The sequence below is a fragment of the Zonotrichia leucophrys genome, chromosome 24 (genome assembly GCF_028769735.1).
Source record: "Zonotrichia leucophrys gambelii isolate GWCS_2022_RI chromosome 24, RI_Zleu_2.0, whole genome shotgun sequence".
Classification (NCBI taxonomy): Eukaryota; Metazoa; Chordata; class Aves; order Passeriformes; family Passerellidae; genus Zonotrichia; species Zonotrichia leucophrys.
In genome coordinates, this window is record NC_088193.1 from 4592060 (window position 1) to 4606846 (window position 14787).

Genomic DNA, 14787 nt, shown 5'->3' on the forward strand with positions numbered 1-14787 from the left:
GCTTGGGAATGGCAGGGTCACTGTGGTTCTCAGTCAGTCCAAAGATTAAGGAAAGGGTTGGGAATAACAGGGTCACTGTGATTCTCAGAGGATCAGGGCCAGCCCTGCCCCAGAGCCCTCCAGCAGCTCCCAGCTAAAATGCTGTGATGGAGCTGAACCTGAGCAACCTGTTGTGGTGGGAGTGACACCTTCCTCTTCCCCCCTCCAGGACCTCCCTTTATCGTTTCCCCTCCGGAGAACATCACAGTCAACATCTCCCAGGATGCTCTGTTCACCTGCCAGGCCGAGGCGTACCCCGGGAACCTCACCTACCTGTGGTACTGGGAGGAGGAGAACGTCTACTTCAAGAAGTGAGTTTATAGCTGCTGGGACAGCATGTTCTCCTCCTCCTGCTGCTCCTGGGCTGTGCTGGCAGCTGGGATTGTTTGTGCTGGGCTTTGCCCCTGGCTCTCCTCATGATCCTCCTCTCCTCTCCTCCTGCAGTGACTTGAAGCTGAGGGTGCGGATCCTGATCGACGGGACGCTGATTATTTTCCGTGTCAAACCAGAGGATGCTGGAAAATACACCTGTATCCCCAGCAACAGCCTGGGCCGCTCGCCATCAGCCTCTGCCTACCTGACAGTGCAGTGTGAGTGCGGGGATGGGGCTGGCATTGATAACACCTGGCTCCCAGGCAGCCCCAGAGGCTCTCTTGTCCTGGTGTGACACTGGGAGAGTCAGGCTGATGTGACAGCAGCCTTTGGATGAACACGGAATCATCCTTAGCAAAAAGCTTAAGAGCATCCCACGTGGGCGTGGGAGATGAGAAAGCAAATGGTCTGAGCAGCCTCAGTGACACTGCTCAGCTGGGACCAGCATCCACCTTGGCTACAAGTGTTTTCTAATTAGGTGAGTGTGACTGTGTTCACAGCGGTCTTAGGTTGAGGGAAGAGATGAGGATCTGACTCCATGTTTCACAAGGCTTGATTTATTATTTTATGATATATATTACATTAAAACTATACTAAAAGAATAGAAGAAAGGATTTTATCAGAAGACTAGCTAAGAATAGAATAGCAAAGAATGATAACAAAGGTTTGTGGCTCAGACTCTCTGTTTGAGCCAGCTGGGTTGTGATTGACCATTAATTAGAAACAATCAACATGGGCTAATCAAAGATCCACTTGTTGCATTCTACAGCAGCAGATAACCAATGTTTACATTTTGTTCTCAGCTTCTTAGAAGGAAAAATCCTAAAGAAAGGATTTTTCATAAAAGATTTCTGTAACAGGTGAGCATCATCCCATGGCTGCTGCCTCACCGTCCTCACCCTGCTGGGGTGAGGTGAGGGCTCTCAGTGCCTAGGTGTGTTTTTTGGTGTTTATTTCGGGGGTTATTCCTGTGGCGTGGCTGTTCTTGTGCCACATTCCTCGGGCGGTAAGCGATCTAAACAAGCTCGGGAGAAAGGGCTGCAGCAGCAGCGGCGCCTCCCACGCTCGCTGTTCTGCCGGAATCCCCGGGCGGTAATGGGTAGTGTGCCACCGGCATCCTGTGGCATTCCACTGTAATGGCCTCAATTGCCGCCGCTCCAATTGCAATATTGCTCTGCTCCCAAAGACTTCGGCGTTTTTATTTCATAATGAAAGGCAGGCCTGAGCAAAGTGGGCTCTCGGCGTGGGTTTTCCAAGGCTGCCTTAGAGCTGCTGCTGCCTTTAGACCTGGTGCTGGTTAGTGGGGAGCCCAAGAGCAGGGCTGGCAGGTCCCTGTGGGGATGGATGAAGGGGCAGAGTGGGCAGGGGGATGGTGTGAGTAGTGCTGTGCCCAGGCACAGGCGTGATTTGGGGCTTGGATGTTCCCAGCTGGGTGGCTCGGGGGAAAGCCTGTGGCCTCAGGCCATTAAATCTGCCCTGCCTCTAATCCAGGGCCGCTTGTCAGGGCTGATAGCTGTTAAAAATAGCTCTAATGGCAGGGAGAGCAGGCTCGGACAATCTGCTGCTCAGCCAGGCTTCAGCACAAGGAAGGATGCTCGGTTTTTGGTGCCACAAACCCTTTTCCTCCTGAGCAAACCTCATCCACACCGGGGTGATAGCTCTGGAGGGAGTTTCCCATCCTCCAAAAGCAAATGGGGACACAGCTCCGGGTCATTAGTGGGCTGGGCTGGCCCCTGGCCAGTGACCTAGTAGTGAAAGGCTCGATCCCATTACCCTCTCCCGCACTGCTGGAGTCCTTGATTACATTTCCTAAGAGGTGGAGTTAAGCAGAGGGGGGTAAAGCCTGCTCCATATGTGGCACTGGGCAATCTGGGTTATGGTGCCACTGCCGGGGGCGAGCGGTTTTGGGGAGTGGTTGGGGTGATGTGCTGGGAGCAGAGCTGCCAAACTCTGCTGGTTTTGCCCCAAGAAAGCAATAATCTTCCATCTTCCACATCTTCCATGCCTTCCTGTTAAGCACCTTAATGTTTACCCCTCGCAATTTGCATCAGCAGTGCAGGGATGCTGCACCCCAAAACTCCCACATTTATCCCTTAATGCAACATAAGCCCCATCAGGATTTTCCCATAACCTCGTGCTGCCGGTGTCTAGACAAGATTGTAGAAATACTCACTCTTCTTATTAAAAATAACATTTTTTTAAAAAGCTTCTTATTAAAGAAAGTCTAGATTCTCTTCAACCCACTCGCACTTAATTAAAAAGCTCTTAGAAGTGCTGTTAATGACACATTCTAGACTGGAGGATTGCGAGACACCTCTCTGCGTGGGTGGTGCAGTGTGGAGGGGGGGGTTAGATATGTATTTTAAGGTTTTTGCATCTTGGAAAGGGTGAGGTGGCTGCTGTTCAACATGACCCAGCCTCAATGAGGCACGAGTATAAGCAGATATGGGAGGTAAAGGACTCATGGCAGCCTGGACGCAGATCCTTTTTCCCCATCTCTGTGTGTTTTAAGGTTTGGCAGTTGAAATAGCTTTGATTGCTTATATGTAAAACCAGGCTGTGCTGGGTGTTCATCACACCTGGCACATGTGCTGTAATGGAGCAGCACAGGCTTCAGCAAGATGGAAGTTGGTGTGGAATTTGGAGCAGGCATATTTTCATTTCTTCTTGAATGCAATCTTTAATGAGCCCCAGGTAGGAACACCCTGGACACGAGCAAAGCCTTCAAGAAATGCCAGGATTTGTGTGTAAGCAAGCCTGGCTTAACAACCTGTGGGAGCCAGGGTGGTGCTGGGCTTGGAATTCATTACAAAAGAGAGGCAGATGCTGTGAAACCAGGCTGGGAGGAGAGAAGGGCTCTCTCCCCATGCTAACATGGTGCTGCTGCCCTCCAGATCCTGCCCGTGTGGTGAACATGCCCCCCATCATCTACGTTCCCATCGGGATCCACGGGTACATCCGCTGCCCTGTGGAGGCAGAGCCGCCGGTCACACTGGTCAAGTGGAACAAGGACGGGCGTCCCCTGCGAATCGAGAAGGTAACAGAGCCCCCAGGGAGGAGGGGACAGGGGGCACAGAGGGTTTGGACCCTCATGTCCTCAGCAAACATCAGTAAGCACCACCAGCCACCCCTTTGTGTTGGGAGAGAAGAATCTCATGGATGGGATGACGCTGCTTTTCCTTATCAGAGTTAATTCCAGTTCTCATGTGGAGCCCACAGTGCCTGTGGACATTCTGTGTCTCCCACACCTGATGTCTTCTTCCCCCTAAAGTCACCTCCTGATGGCCCTGCTTTATTTTTCCAATGGCAACTGGTGGTTTAAAGACCCTTTTAACAAATCTACATCTTCCCCTAATCATGGTTTGATAGTCTGAGCAAGGATATTAGCCATTAAATATTTAAAGAAAACGCTCAATATTTTAAATTTTTTTTGCTTAAATATTAACGATTTGAAGTTTTAATTCCATTTAAAGCTGTTGCTGCTGTGGCCTCCTGGTCCTTGGTGCCCTCAGCTCTCCAGGTGGAGATGTCTTGCTGACTCCAGAACAAGTCTTATTTAGTGTTAGATTCTGATCTTAAATCTTTTTGAGCTACATGAAGGAGCTTGGCTGTGCTTGGACAGGCTGATGTTGCCCAAGTTTCTGTTGAGGAGTTGCTTTGGATGTTGCAAATGGGATTGGGCATCTCCTAGAGATGTGACAGCACCCTGGGCATGGGTGGGGGGCTTGGCTGAGGGGAAAATGAGGAGCTGTGGTGGGTGTTGGCTAAGTGATCTCCCTGCTTCTCCCTGCTGCAGTATTCTGGCTGGAACCTGCTGGAGGACGGGTCGATCCGGATCGAGGAGGCCACTGAAGATGCTCTCGGCACTTACACCTGTGTGCCTTATAACGCCCTGGGTACGATGGGCCAGTCTCCCCCTGCCCGACTGGTACTGAAGGTAATCTCCTGCCAAAATCCCATGGGTTTGCTGGGAGCAGTGTCCTCCTGTGCCAGGAGCAGCTCCCAGGGCTGTGTGGGGAAGAGCAGAGGCTCCAGGGTGAGGGTGGTGTGTCTGTGCTCTGGTTGGAGATGTGCTTCCCACCAGCCCAGGCAAACCCCCAGGGCACCCTGTCTGGTGTAGCTGGAAATATCCTGCTGGAGCAGCAGCGTGGGTTTTGACACTGGATTGGGGTAGTTTGAGGAAACATCTCCCTGGAATGTCCCCTTTGCCAACAAAACACTTAGCCCTGCTGGCCCGGGCTTAGGTTCAGGAGGATTTTCATAAATGAATGATTTGAGCTCCACGTGCTCTGGCTGCGTGCGGCGCCTGGGGTGTGCTGAGCTCCCAGCGCAGCTCCTGGTGCATCTGGGGTGGGAGCTGCAGCCTCTTCCCTCCCTGAACACGGAGTCCTGTGCCTGGGAGGGAGCCGTGGTGATTCATGGTGTCTCGGCGAGGTTCAGATGAGAACGCTTTGTGTACCAGACACACGCATCCGCCGGGGCGGCTGCCGGGGCGAGGAAATCAGGTTGATGGCTGATGTGATGTGGGTGGGTTTCTTCCTGTTTCCAGGAGGTAAAAAGCAAGATGCTGCTTAGCCTGGAGAAGAGAAGTTGCGTGGAGGTGTCAAAGCAGGCTTCCTGTGTCTGAGGGCACCTGCAAGAAAGCTGGAGAGGGATTCTTTGTCAGGAACTGTAGAGATGGGACATGGGGTAATGGGGTCAACCTGAAAGAGGCAAAATTTAGGTTTGATATTAGGAGTGTGAGGGTGATGAGGCCCTGGCATAGGATGCCCAAAAAAGCTGTGGATGGAAGTGTCCAAGGCCAGGTAGGAGCAATCTGTGATAATGGAATGTGTCCCTGCCCATGGCAGAGAGTGGAATGGGATGAGCTTTAAGGTACTTTCCAACCCAAGCCATTCTGGGATTCTATGATTCTATGCTCCAGTGTGGTGGCTCTTTGGACAGAATCTTCCTCCAGGTGTAATTTGTGCCATTGAGGCTCCTTAGCACACATTCTCTGCACAATTTTCCTTGCATTGCCTCAAGCTTACCCAGAATGGGGATTGGGTTGGTCTGGCAAAGGCTTGGTTTTGGTGATGGGAGTTTGGGCAGGCTGACACTCCTTGTTTTCCCTTGTTTGGCTGCAGGACCCCCCCTATTTCACGGTGCTACCAGGCTGGGAGTACAGACAGGAGGCAGGGAGGGAGCTGTTGATTCCTTGCGCTGCTGCCGGAGACCCCTTTCCCATCATCGCCTGGAGAAAGGTACCCGGCCTGCCAGACAAATCTGCAGTGCCTTTGGCTTTTGGTGAATATTGCAGACAGAGAAGCCACACTCTGTCCCGGTAAGAACAAACTGCAGGTACAGCTGCTTCGCTTTGGGCTGAGCCACTGCCGTCCTGTCCCGCAGGTGGGTGGGGGAAGCCCGGCTTGTGGCCGCCCAGTAATCCCGGGAAACCGACACGGCAGCATCCGCAAAGCTGAAACACTGCCCCCGCCCCGGCCCCTCCTCTGCCTCGCCAGCACTGCCCACAGGACGCCCTCCTCCTTGCCTGGCTCCCAGGTGTCACCAGCAGGACGTGGCAGTGGTGGCAGTGCCGTTGTCGCAGCACACACCTCCTGTGGAGGGAGGGGATGTGTCACCGCAGCACATCCAGGGCTCTGGACCAGTTCAGCAGCTGCTTTACTGCCCCGTGACTTCAAAGAGCCTGGGAAGAAGCTGTTTTTTTGATCCTGAACTGGATATAAAGTCTTCAAGATGTTCCTTGTCATAGAGCAGGGTGTGGTGGCACAGCCTGGGAGCAGCGAGGGCTTTCCAGTCCTCCTGCAGCCTTCCCCTTGCTTCCCACCTTTACTGTTCCCATAGGAGCATACAGCTCTCACTGTACAGAGAGCTCCTGGGCTCTTTGTTGTGCTGTCAGGAGCCTTCCATGCCCTTCTTAGGGCTCTTGAGAGTGATCTGGGTCCCTCTGTCACCCAGTGGGACCATCCCCAGTCTTTGTGTCTTGAGCTGGCAGCACAAGGAGGACCATGACTTGCACACATTGCAAGTGACCTGCCTAAAGCTTGTTGGCTGTTAAGTCTTTTTCTCCATCTTATTTTTCTTTCCATATACTCACCAGTTTCAGCCAGGTTTCTTTCCAATCCCACTTGTGCCTTCTGGTGGTCCTCCTCCTTTCGTGGCTCTGGACTTATCTCCTCCAGCTCCAGTTAGGGCTGGCTTGGGCTGGGCTCAATTTGCCAGTGGCAGAAGCCAAATTCCTCCCTCCCCATCTGCCCACCAGTGCTGACCAGCCTCTTGAAGAACTCCTTGCCTTGCACTGGTAATCCAACGTGTCCTTGGGCTCCTCTGCTCCTCCTTCTTTGCATCAACCTGTGGGTCCTGGTGTTGATCAGCAAAGTTCCCCACATGAAGAACAGCTGAAGAGGACTCAGGACAATGTGGAATTTGCACAACTTTGGCTGATGGGCATAGATGAGTTGTTACAAGATCCATCTTTCCGCTCGGCTTGAGAGATTCCAGGCACCTCCACGCACGCCATCCTCCCACATCCCCACGGGGCCCTTGCTGCCCAGACTCTGATGCAAAGGCTCCTGCCTCTCATCTGCTGCTAACTGACGCTGAGGGGCAGTTTGGGCATCTCCTGGGGCATCCTCTGCCTTCCCCATCCCGGGAGGGGGTTTGCTGGGACACCCAGTGCCCGTTCTTGCAGCAGTTTCAGCTTTGGATGCCGGAGGCTGAGCCCTGCCGCGGGGCTGGCTGTCCGTGCGAGTGCCGTGGGGTTTCCCGCTGGTGTGTGAGCGCTGCCAGCAGCCTCCTGACGCATGCCTCTCGCGTTGCCCCCCAGGTCCTCTCGGAAACGGGGGAACCGTCTGCCTTGCCACGACCGGAGAGCCCGGATCCCCTGCCGGTGGCCGGCGGTGTCCCCTGGGCCGCGCAGGTAGCTTAGTGACCCCGCCGCCGCCTCGCCCTGCCCCACCGCCCGCTGCTGAGTCCTGTTCTTTTCTCTCTCTGCCTGGCTCCCCCCACCCCGCTCCTTGCCCAAGGTAGGGAAGCCCAGCAGGAGCAAGCACAACACGCTGCCCGGCGGGACCCTGCAGATCCGCTCCCTCGGCAAGGACGACCACGGCGAGTGGGAGTGCGTCGCCACCAACATCGTCGCGAGCATTACTGCCAGCACCCACCTGACCGTCGTAGGTAAGGGCAGGGGGGAAAAGGGGCCTGGGGAGAGCCCCTCAGCAAGGCAGGAGGTGGCCATGCTCCCCACAGGTGACAGGACAAGGGGGAGTGGCTTTAAACTGAGACATGGGAGGTTTAGATGGGATATTGGGAAAAAATTCCTCCCTCTGAGGGTGGTGAGGCCCTGGCATAGAAGCTGTGGCTGCCCCATCTCTGAAAGTCTTCAAGGTCCTATTGGACAGGACTTGGTCTACTGGAAGGTGTCCCTGCCCATGTCAGGAGAGTTTGAGTAGATTTTCCTTCAAGTTCCTTCCAAACCACTCTATGATTCTAAAAGCAGTGTCTCCTTTAAATGTTATTTCCTGGTGGAGTTGCCTTTCTCTGTGCTGTTACTTTGACCATGTGTCCTGCTGCCATTTCCAGCAGAAATGGCCTTGGCCATTTGTGACCGTGTTCACAGGGGTCGGAAGATGAGGGAAGAGATGAGGATCTGACTCCATGTTTCAGAAGGCTTGATTTATTATTTAATGATATATTTTATATTAAAACTATAGTAAAAGAATAGAAGAAAGGATTTCATCAGAAGGCTGGCTAAGAATAGAAAAAGAAAGAATGAATAACAAAAGCTTGTGGCTCGGACAGAGAGTCTGAGCCAGCTGGGCTGTGATTGGCCGTTAATTAGAAACAACCACATGAGACCAACCACAGATGCACCTGTTGCATTCCACAGCAGCAGATAATCAATATTTACATTTTGTTCCTGAGGCCTCCCAGCTTCTCAGGAGGAAAAATCCTAAGGAAAGGATTTTAAAAGATGTCAATGGCTGTCACAGATATCTTTTATGAAAAATCCTTTCCTTAGAATTTTTCATAAAAGATGCCTGTGACAGCCACTGGCTTGGTGCAAGAGGAGTCTCCTCAGAGCATGGCTTGGCAGAAGCCCCCTTGGAGCCGTGGTGCTGCTGCCCTCTGAGCTGTCCCCTCTCTGTGCAGGGACGAGCCCTCACGCCCCGACCAGCGTGCACGTGGTGGCCGCCATGACCTCAGCCAACGTGTCCTGGGAGCCCGGCTATGACGGTGGATACGAGCAGACTTTCTCAGTTTGGTACGGCCCTCTGTGAGTCATCCTGGCATGCTTTGCTCTCTGCTTCTTTTCCTTCCTAGCCGACCCGAGCTTGGAGCAGCCGGGGGGAGGAGGGTGGGGAGGGTGGTGTGGTGTGCCCAGCTCTGTGCCCAGCTCTGTGCTCGTGGGCCTTACAGGGCTGAGCTCCCTCAGGGCTCCTCTGAGAGATGGGTGGTGGTGGTGGTGAGATGGTGCAGTTCCTGTATTTCCTCTCCCTTCTGTGCTGGCCACTGCCTCTGTCTGCCCCAGCAGGTTTTACTCTGCTTGTGGTGCACAGGAGATGCTTTGCATTTGTGTTGCTGTGCCTCTGGCATCTAATTTCAAGATAAACTGTTTATGAGGCTTAACAGCCAGGGAGAGGATGGAAAATGCAACCTTTAGAGACTGTGTCCTGGAAGAGCTGTGACTAAGCAGAAATGTTCTCTCCTTGCTCTGTGGCTCCCTGGGGGTGGTTAAATCCCAGCTGAGATCATGACCAGCCACTGTGAGATCCTGGCACTGGGGCATTGCTCCCATAGCTCCTGTGCTCCCCAGGTGCATCCCACCTTCCTGCAGCAGGGCCAGGCTCAGCCCTGTGCCTTTCCCCTGGGGCAGGGGAGGGAGAAATGCAGCTGCAGCAAGGCTGGGGTTTTCTTTGGGCTCTGCTGTTGTCATCTTCTTCTAAAGAATCATCCTTGGAAATGTGGAGGGGGTGATGTGTTCCCTTTCCAGGCCTGGGCTGGCATTCTTCAGCCTTTCCTCTCGCTCTCTCGTTCTTTCCTTGCCTTAATTTGCCCTGATGGAGGCTGCTGATAGAGAGGAGAGAGGGAGACGCTGCCTGTAATGATTTCTGCTCTGCTCCAGCCTGGGGCTGGGCTGTCTGTCTGGAATGGAAAGAAGGAATGGATTGAACTGAGAGGGGGAAAATGAGGGAGCAAGCTGAGCAGTGCAGACCTTGCTTTGATGAAAATGTCCTTGGGAAGGAGTGGTTAAACCTCTGTGCTCTGGCTGCATCAGCAGCTGCTGCTGCTCTTGCTCTGCAGGCTGCTCTCAGATTCCTGCCTCCTCGTGGCTCCTCCAGACTCCACAGGGAGAGAGCAGCCAGCAGGGCAGGGCGTTTGCACCAAGCCTGCATTCAGGAATTCACAGGGAGCTGTGGGGATGCAGGATAGGGAGGCAGTGCCCTGCCTTGCTCTGACCCTGGGGTGTGATCCCTGGGGGATGTGCTGTTCCCTGGGCATCTGGGGGATATCTGGGGCACAGCTGGCTCCTGCAGTGCCATCCGTGTGCTCTCCTCCCTGCTGTGGCTGTGGGATGCTCAAGCAAAACAAGGCTCCATTTTCTCTGGATTCATGCTCTCCTCCTGCCTCTGCCATTGTTGAGGCTGGAAATGCAAACCCCTCTCCCCAAGGGTGGCCAGGGCCAGCACAGCATTCCAGCTGCACCACATCCTCCCTCAGCAAGGGGTTCTCCCAGTTCAGTGCTGCATTTCCCCCCAGCTTTCCCCACCTCAGCCCCTCTCTCCTGTGTCCCTGCCCACAGCAGTGCCAGGAGGGATGTGAGGGCACTGGGATTAAACACTGCAGGGAAGCTGCCCAGGAGAGGAGCTGCCCTGCTGCCCTCCTGCCTCTGCCAGGGTGGAGGGGCACCCTGGGATCTGCAGTCCCAGCTGGAGCTGCACTGATCCAGAGGCTTTCCCTGGGTTTGGCAGAGGCACACAGCACATGCATGGCTCTCCACTGACCTGCTCGTTTCCATGGCTTGCTGCTGCTTCTCTGCCTCACTTTCTGCTCCCTGGACAGCAGCAGTATTTCTCTTTTCTCCATCTTTTTCCAGCTGGGTGGATTCACCTGGCTGTGTGCTGGTAACTGCAGATGTGCCCTCTCATGTGTGCAGGACAGACCTGCTGCACCAATCCTTCCCAAATTTTCCATGAACACCACCAAAACCTGCAGCTGAGGGCTCAGATTCCCTAAAACATCTTTCTAACACGAGCAGTATGGTAATGGTGCAGTGGTGCTGCTTTGGGATGTGGGATCCTGGTGGGATTAATGGCTTGTGGAGGTGGCACTGGGATGGCTCTGGGGGCATTTTTCACCCTGGGGTAGTGGTTAGACCCCGGCAGAAAGGTTCTGTCCTGCACTCCCTGCCAGTGCCTCTGCTGCTCTGCCAAACCCTGAGTGGTGCCCCAGGCTGTGCTGGCAGCCCCCAGCTTGTGCAAATGTGGCAGAGATGGGGATTTAGTTAAATGTCTCTCGTGGGATGACATGTACAGGGCTACAGCTGAGGGAGAACTTGGCTCTGGCTCAGGAGATGTCGAGGTATAAATGGGAACAGGGCCTGTCTCCTGCGTCAGCCGTTCCCTTTGCAGCACTCCCAAAATGCTCCAGCTCCCACTTTTGCCCATGGGAATCTGGTGCAGATCACATCAGAGCGGGGCTGTTGGCACTGCTGCCATCCCTGACCCAGCTCAGGGCACAGGGGAGAGCTCGTGGCAGTGCCCCTGAGAGCTGGTGGGACACCAGGGCGTGGTGTCCTCTGCCAGCTCGTGGGTGGTGAGTGGCTGCCCCATGTCCATCCACATCACTGCTGTCAAACCAAACCATTGCTCGGGAAAGCTCCATTTTTGCATAAGAAGTTAATGCTGCCTCTCTGTCCTCCCTGTCAACGACACCTCCCCCTGAGGATGCTCCCTTTTCTCTTGGCAGGATGAAGAGAGCCCAGTTTGGACCCCATGACTGGCTGTCTCTCCCCGTGCCAGCTGGTTCCAGCTGGCTGCTGGTGGATACCTTGGAACCAGAGACTGCCTACCAGTTCAGTGTCTTGGCTCAAAACAAGCTGGGCACCAGCTCCTTCAGCGAGGTGGTCACTGTGAACACTCTAGGTAGGTCCTCCTTGGGAACAGGGGAGGGCTGGGAAGGGATCTGTGAGGAGAAGGGCTTTGCCTTTTCCATGTTTCCTATCTGTTGGAAATGGAGATGGAGATGAACATCGTCAGCAATAGTTTCCAGCCATGTAGGGGATAGTTTGTGGAGGGTCCTGGATTGCAGATTTTGCTGGATGCATGAGGCTCTGGAAGGCTTATCCTGAGAGACAGCATGGGGGAGCTGTACTGTGCCAGTCACCTTTCAGATCTTCCTTAAGTTCAGCTGGGTTCAGGAGGTATTAATAGAGCACGAGATCACTTGTTACAGCTCAGAGCCTTTGGGCTCTCGGGTGGAGGTGGGAGGAAGCAGGAAGGCCTGGAGTCATGGCCTCATTAGTCCAGTGCCTTTTGAAAATCTACTTTTCTATTTCTGTGATAAGAGACTGGACTCCCAAGTGGTGCCCTAAACTCCTGGAATGCGGGAACAGCCACAGTGGTTCTTCTTATCACTGGCTGGGGTCTGTGTACAAATCACAAACGGGATGGGGCTGCTGAGGAACGTGCCTTGAGCTGTTTTATTTTTCAGCATCAGTCTCATTACGTGGTTATGACAATGGGAAGATGCCATCAGCTCACATCTCAGGCAGCAAACCAAGAACTTAATGTTACAACGTGCTTTATAAGTTTTTTGACCAATCACACAAAGCAAAAGCACATTGACAGTGGTTCTATCCAACTACTAAACTACTATAAGCACACAAAACTTTGGTTAAAACAATGCTTGCTTATTTCAAATACAATACCTACTTGTAAGCCTTAAAACACAATGTACAGAGCTCCATTATTATGCTTCAAACTTCCTAATATCTTGCTAGATAAACTTTTCTGTAGCTTAGAGAATTATTCTAGACAAGCGTTAATACACAGACCATTGTTCTATTTGTCCTTGCTTTTCTAGTTTTTAAATAATTTTTCTGCTGATCTATCTCATGGGCTACTGCTTAGCTCTTATCACAGTTCTGCTGTCTCTGAGGCCTGCCTTTTGCAGCTTTCCCAAAACCCCCTGATTTTGTGGATTCCCACACTTCTGCTGCTGCTGGGGGCACGGGTGGGAGAGGATCTGCTGTGCTTGCCCTGCCCCAACTCAGAGGTGTCCCTGTCCCTTCTGCTCTGTCCCCAGCATTCCCTGTAACAACTCCAGAGCCTCTGGTGTTGGTTACCCCACCGAGGTGCCTAACAGCCAACCGGACACAGCAAGGCGTCCTCCTGTCGTGGCTCCCTCCCGCCAACCACAGCTTCCCCATCGACCGCTACATCATGGAGTTCCGCGTGGCGGAGAAGTGGGAGATCCTGGATGACGGCATCCCGGGCTCCGAGAGCGAGTTCTTTGCCAAGGACTTGTCCCAGGTGAGCAGGGGCTGGCTGCCCTCACCAAGCCCAACTCGATGGTCTTTTCCAGCCTTCATGGTTCTGTGATAATATTGCACCATCTGCTGCAGTTCCGGGGAAGTTTTGGGGTGGCTCGATCAAGGAGCTGGGTTTAATTAATGGTATTAAGTAATCACAATCAATATGCATATAATGATAAATAGTGTGTTATTCTTCAATTACTCTTAGCCAGCATTTGTATAAAGTTGTTATAAGCAACTTCTGTAGGAACACAGCTTGAGAAAATGACTGAGACTTAAACTTTTGCTAAAGCCACTCTGATATTCTTCAATGAACAAAGCCTGAGAGAGAAGGATGTGTTGTTGAGGTTGGAATGTAGGATTTATGGGCCACAAGGACATTTTGCAGAAAGCAGAAGCTAAAGAGACTAACAAAGTCTCAGTATACATTAGAAAGTCCCTACAGGAGGAAAAAGATACTAAAAATATGCACTAATTAGCATAAGAAGCGAGAAATCAATAACCAATAGAGGATAGAATATGAATTAATGAAAGAGAATTGTGTCATTTAGAACCAATGAACAATAATTTTTGTTTGATGAAAGCCTATAAATAGATGAAAAGTTTTGTATCTGTGTCTGGGTGGAGGCCAGAATTTTGGTTGGCCACACAAAATGTCCACACACCCCCTGGGCAAGGATAAAAGCCTGGCTTGCTAACATTAAAAAGGTGTTGTTCGAGGGTTTTTGTCATAACCCAGGGCATCCCTCTGTCTGTCCTGAGCAGCCCACACCCTGCCAGGGGGCTCAGAGACCCTGGCACAGAGCCCAGGATGCTCCTGTGGTTTTGATTATGACCCGTGGAACAAGTTACCAACCTTAGATGAAGATTTGCAAGCCACGAAAAATTAAGTAGAATGATAGTGAATTTCTCATGGGGTGAAAAAGTAGATTTTGGGGGTTTTAGAATGGGGATTCAGGGGGGCAAGATGGCAGGATCTGGGTGTGTCCAGCCTTTCTCCTTCTTCTTCTTGGCCTCCATCTTCTGCTGTGATGTTGGCACTTACACATTGGTTTAGAGTAGAAGCTCATTGTCTAACATAGGTGATGGGTATTGGAAAGTAATTGTAAACATTGTATATGTAATTTTTAGTATAAAGACATAACACTGCCCTGGGGGCAAGCAGATTGCTAAGCAGACCTCAGCAGGACAGGAGAAAGAATTTTATAGATAAGGAACAATAAACAACCTTGAGACTGAGAAATGAAGAGCCCTGACTCCTTTTTCAAGCGCCAGGCTGGGAAAAGAGACTTTGGAACTTTTCTCGGGGTCACTCTGACCAGCGAGAGATCCCGACAGGTTTTATGGGGATGTTGGAGGCTCTGGTAAGACGAGGCTGGAGGCTGTGTGGGGCCCTGACAGGTGTGTTTGTTGTTGCAGGACACCTGGTACGAGTTCCGCGTGCTGGCGGTCATGCAGGATCTCATCAGCGAACCCAGCAACGTCGCTGGCGTGTCCAGCACAGGTGAGGGCTGGCTCCCCTCCTGTTCTTCCTCTGGCTGTGGGGCTGTGAGCTGGGCTGAGGGAGGGGTACAGGGCTGTCATGGATGTGCTGAGCTGACCCCGATGGGAGCAGGCGAGGACAAATCCCCGGAGCATCACCGAGCTGAGCCCGCCCCGGCTCTGCGGTGAGCCTGGAGAACAAAGCTCTGAGCGGGCACTGGCGCAGCCAGGGAGCGGGAATGAAAGGTGGAGAGAGGGAAACGTAGCACTGCAGTGCAGAGTCCACAGGGAAAAGGGCTTTGCAAGCAGGGAGGCTGCAGCGTGCTGCAGTTCCTGCGTGTTCCCTCTGCACATGCAGC

At 52.8% G+C, this 14787-nt stretch overlaps 1 protein-coding gene across 12 annotated transcripts in view; it reads left to right on the forward strand.

Moving 5' to 3' along the window:
* IGSF9B (immunoglobulin superfamily member 9B) overlaps window positions 1–14787 on the forward strand; it is a 52185-nt gene that overhangs the window by 12864 nt on the left and 24534 nt on the right. For 8 of the 12 annotated variants that reach the window (XR_010442724.1, XR_010442723.1, XR_010442725.1 and 5 more), the window contains exons 6-16: window positions 209–350; window positions 484–629; window positions 3306–3448; window positions 4208–4348; window positions 5538–5654; window positions 7238–7330; window positions 7437–7587; window positions 8563–8686; window positions 11380–11555; window positions 12718–12944; window positions 14366–14450. Coding sequence is in view for 7 of the 12 variants with exons in the window: in XM_064732018.1 (XP_064588088.1) it covers window positions 209–350; window positions 484–629; window positions 3306–3448; window positions 4208–4348; window positions 5538–5654; window positions 7238–7330; window positions 7437–7587; window positions 8563–8686; window positions 11380–11555; window positions 12718–12944; window positions 14366–14450 (1545 nt within the window). In the remaining 5 variants the exon portion in view is untranslated. The remainder of the gene's footprint in view (window positions 1–208; window positions 351–483; window positions 630–3305; window positions 3449–4207; window positions 4349–5537; window positions 5655–7237; window positions 7331–7436; window positions 7588–8562; window positions 8687–11379; window positions 11556–12717; window positions 12945–14365; window positions 14451–14787) is intronic. The other 4 variants (XM_064732019.1, XM_064732017.1, XM_064732016.1 and 1 more) reach the window with 3 other exon arrangements.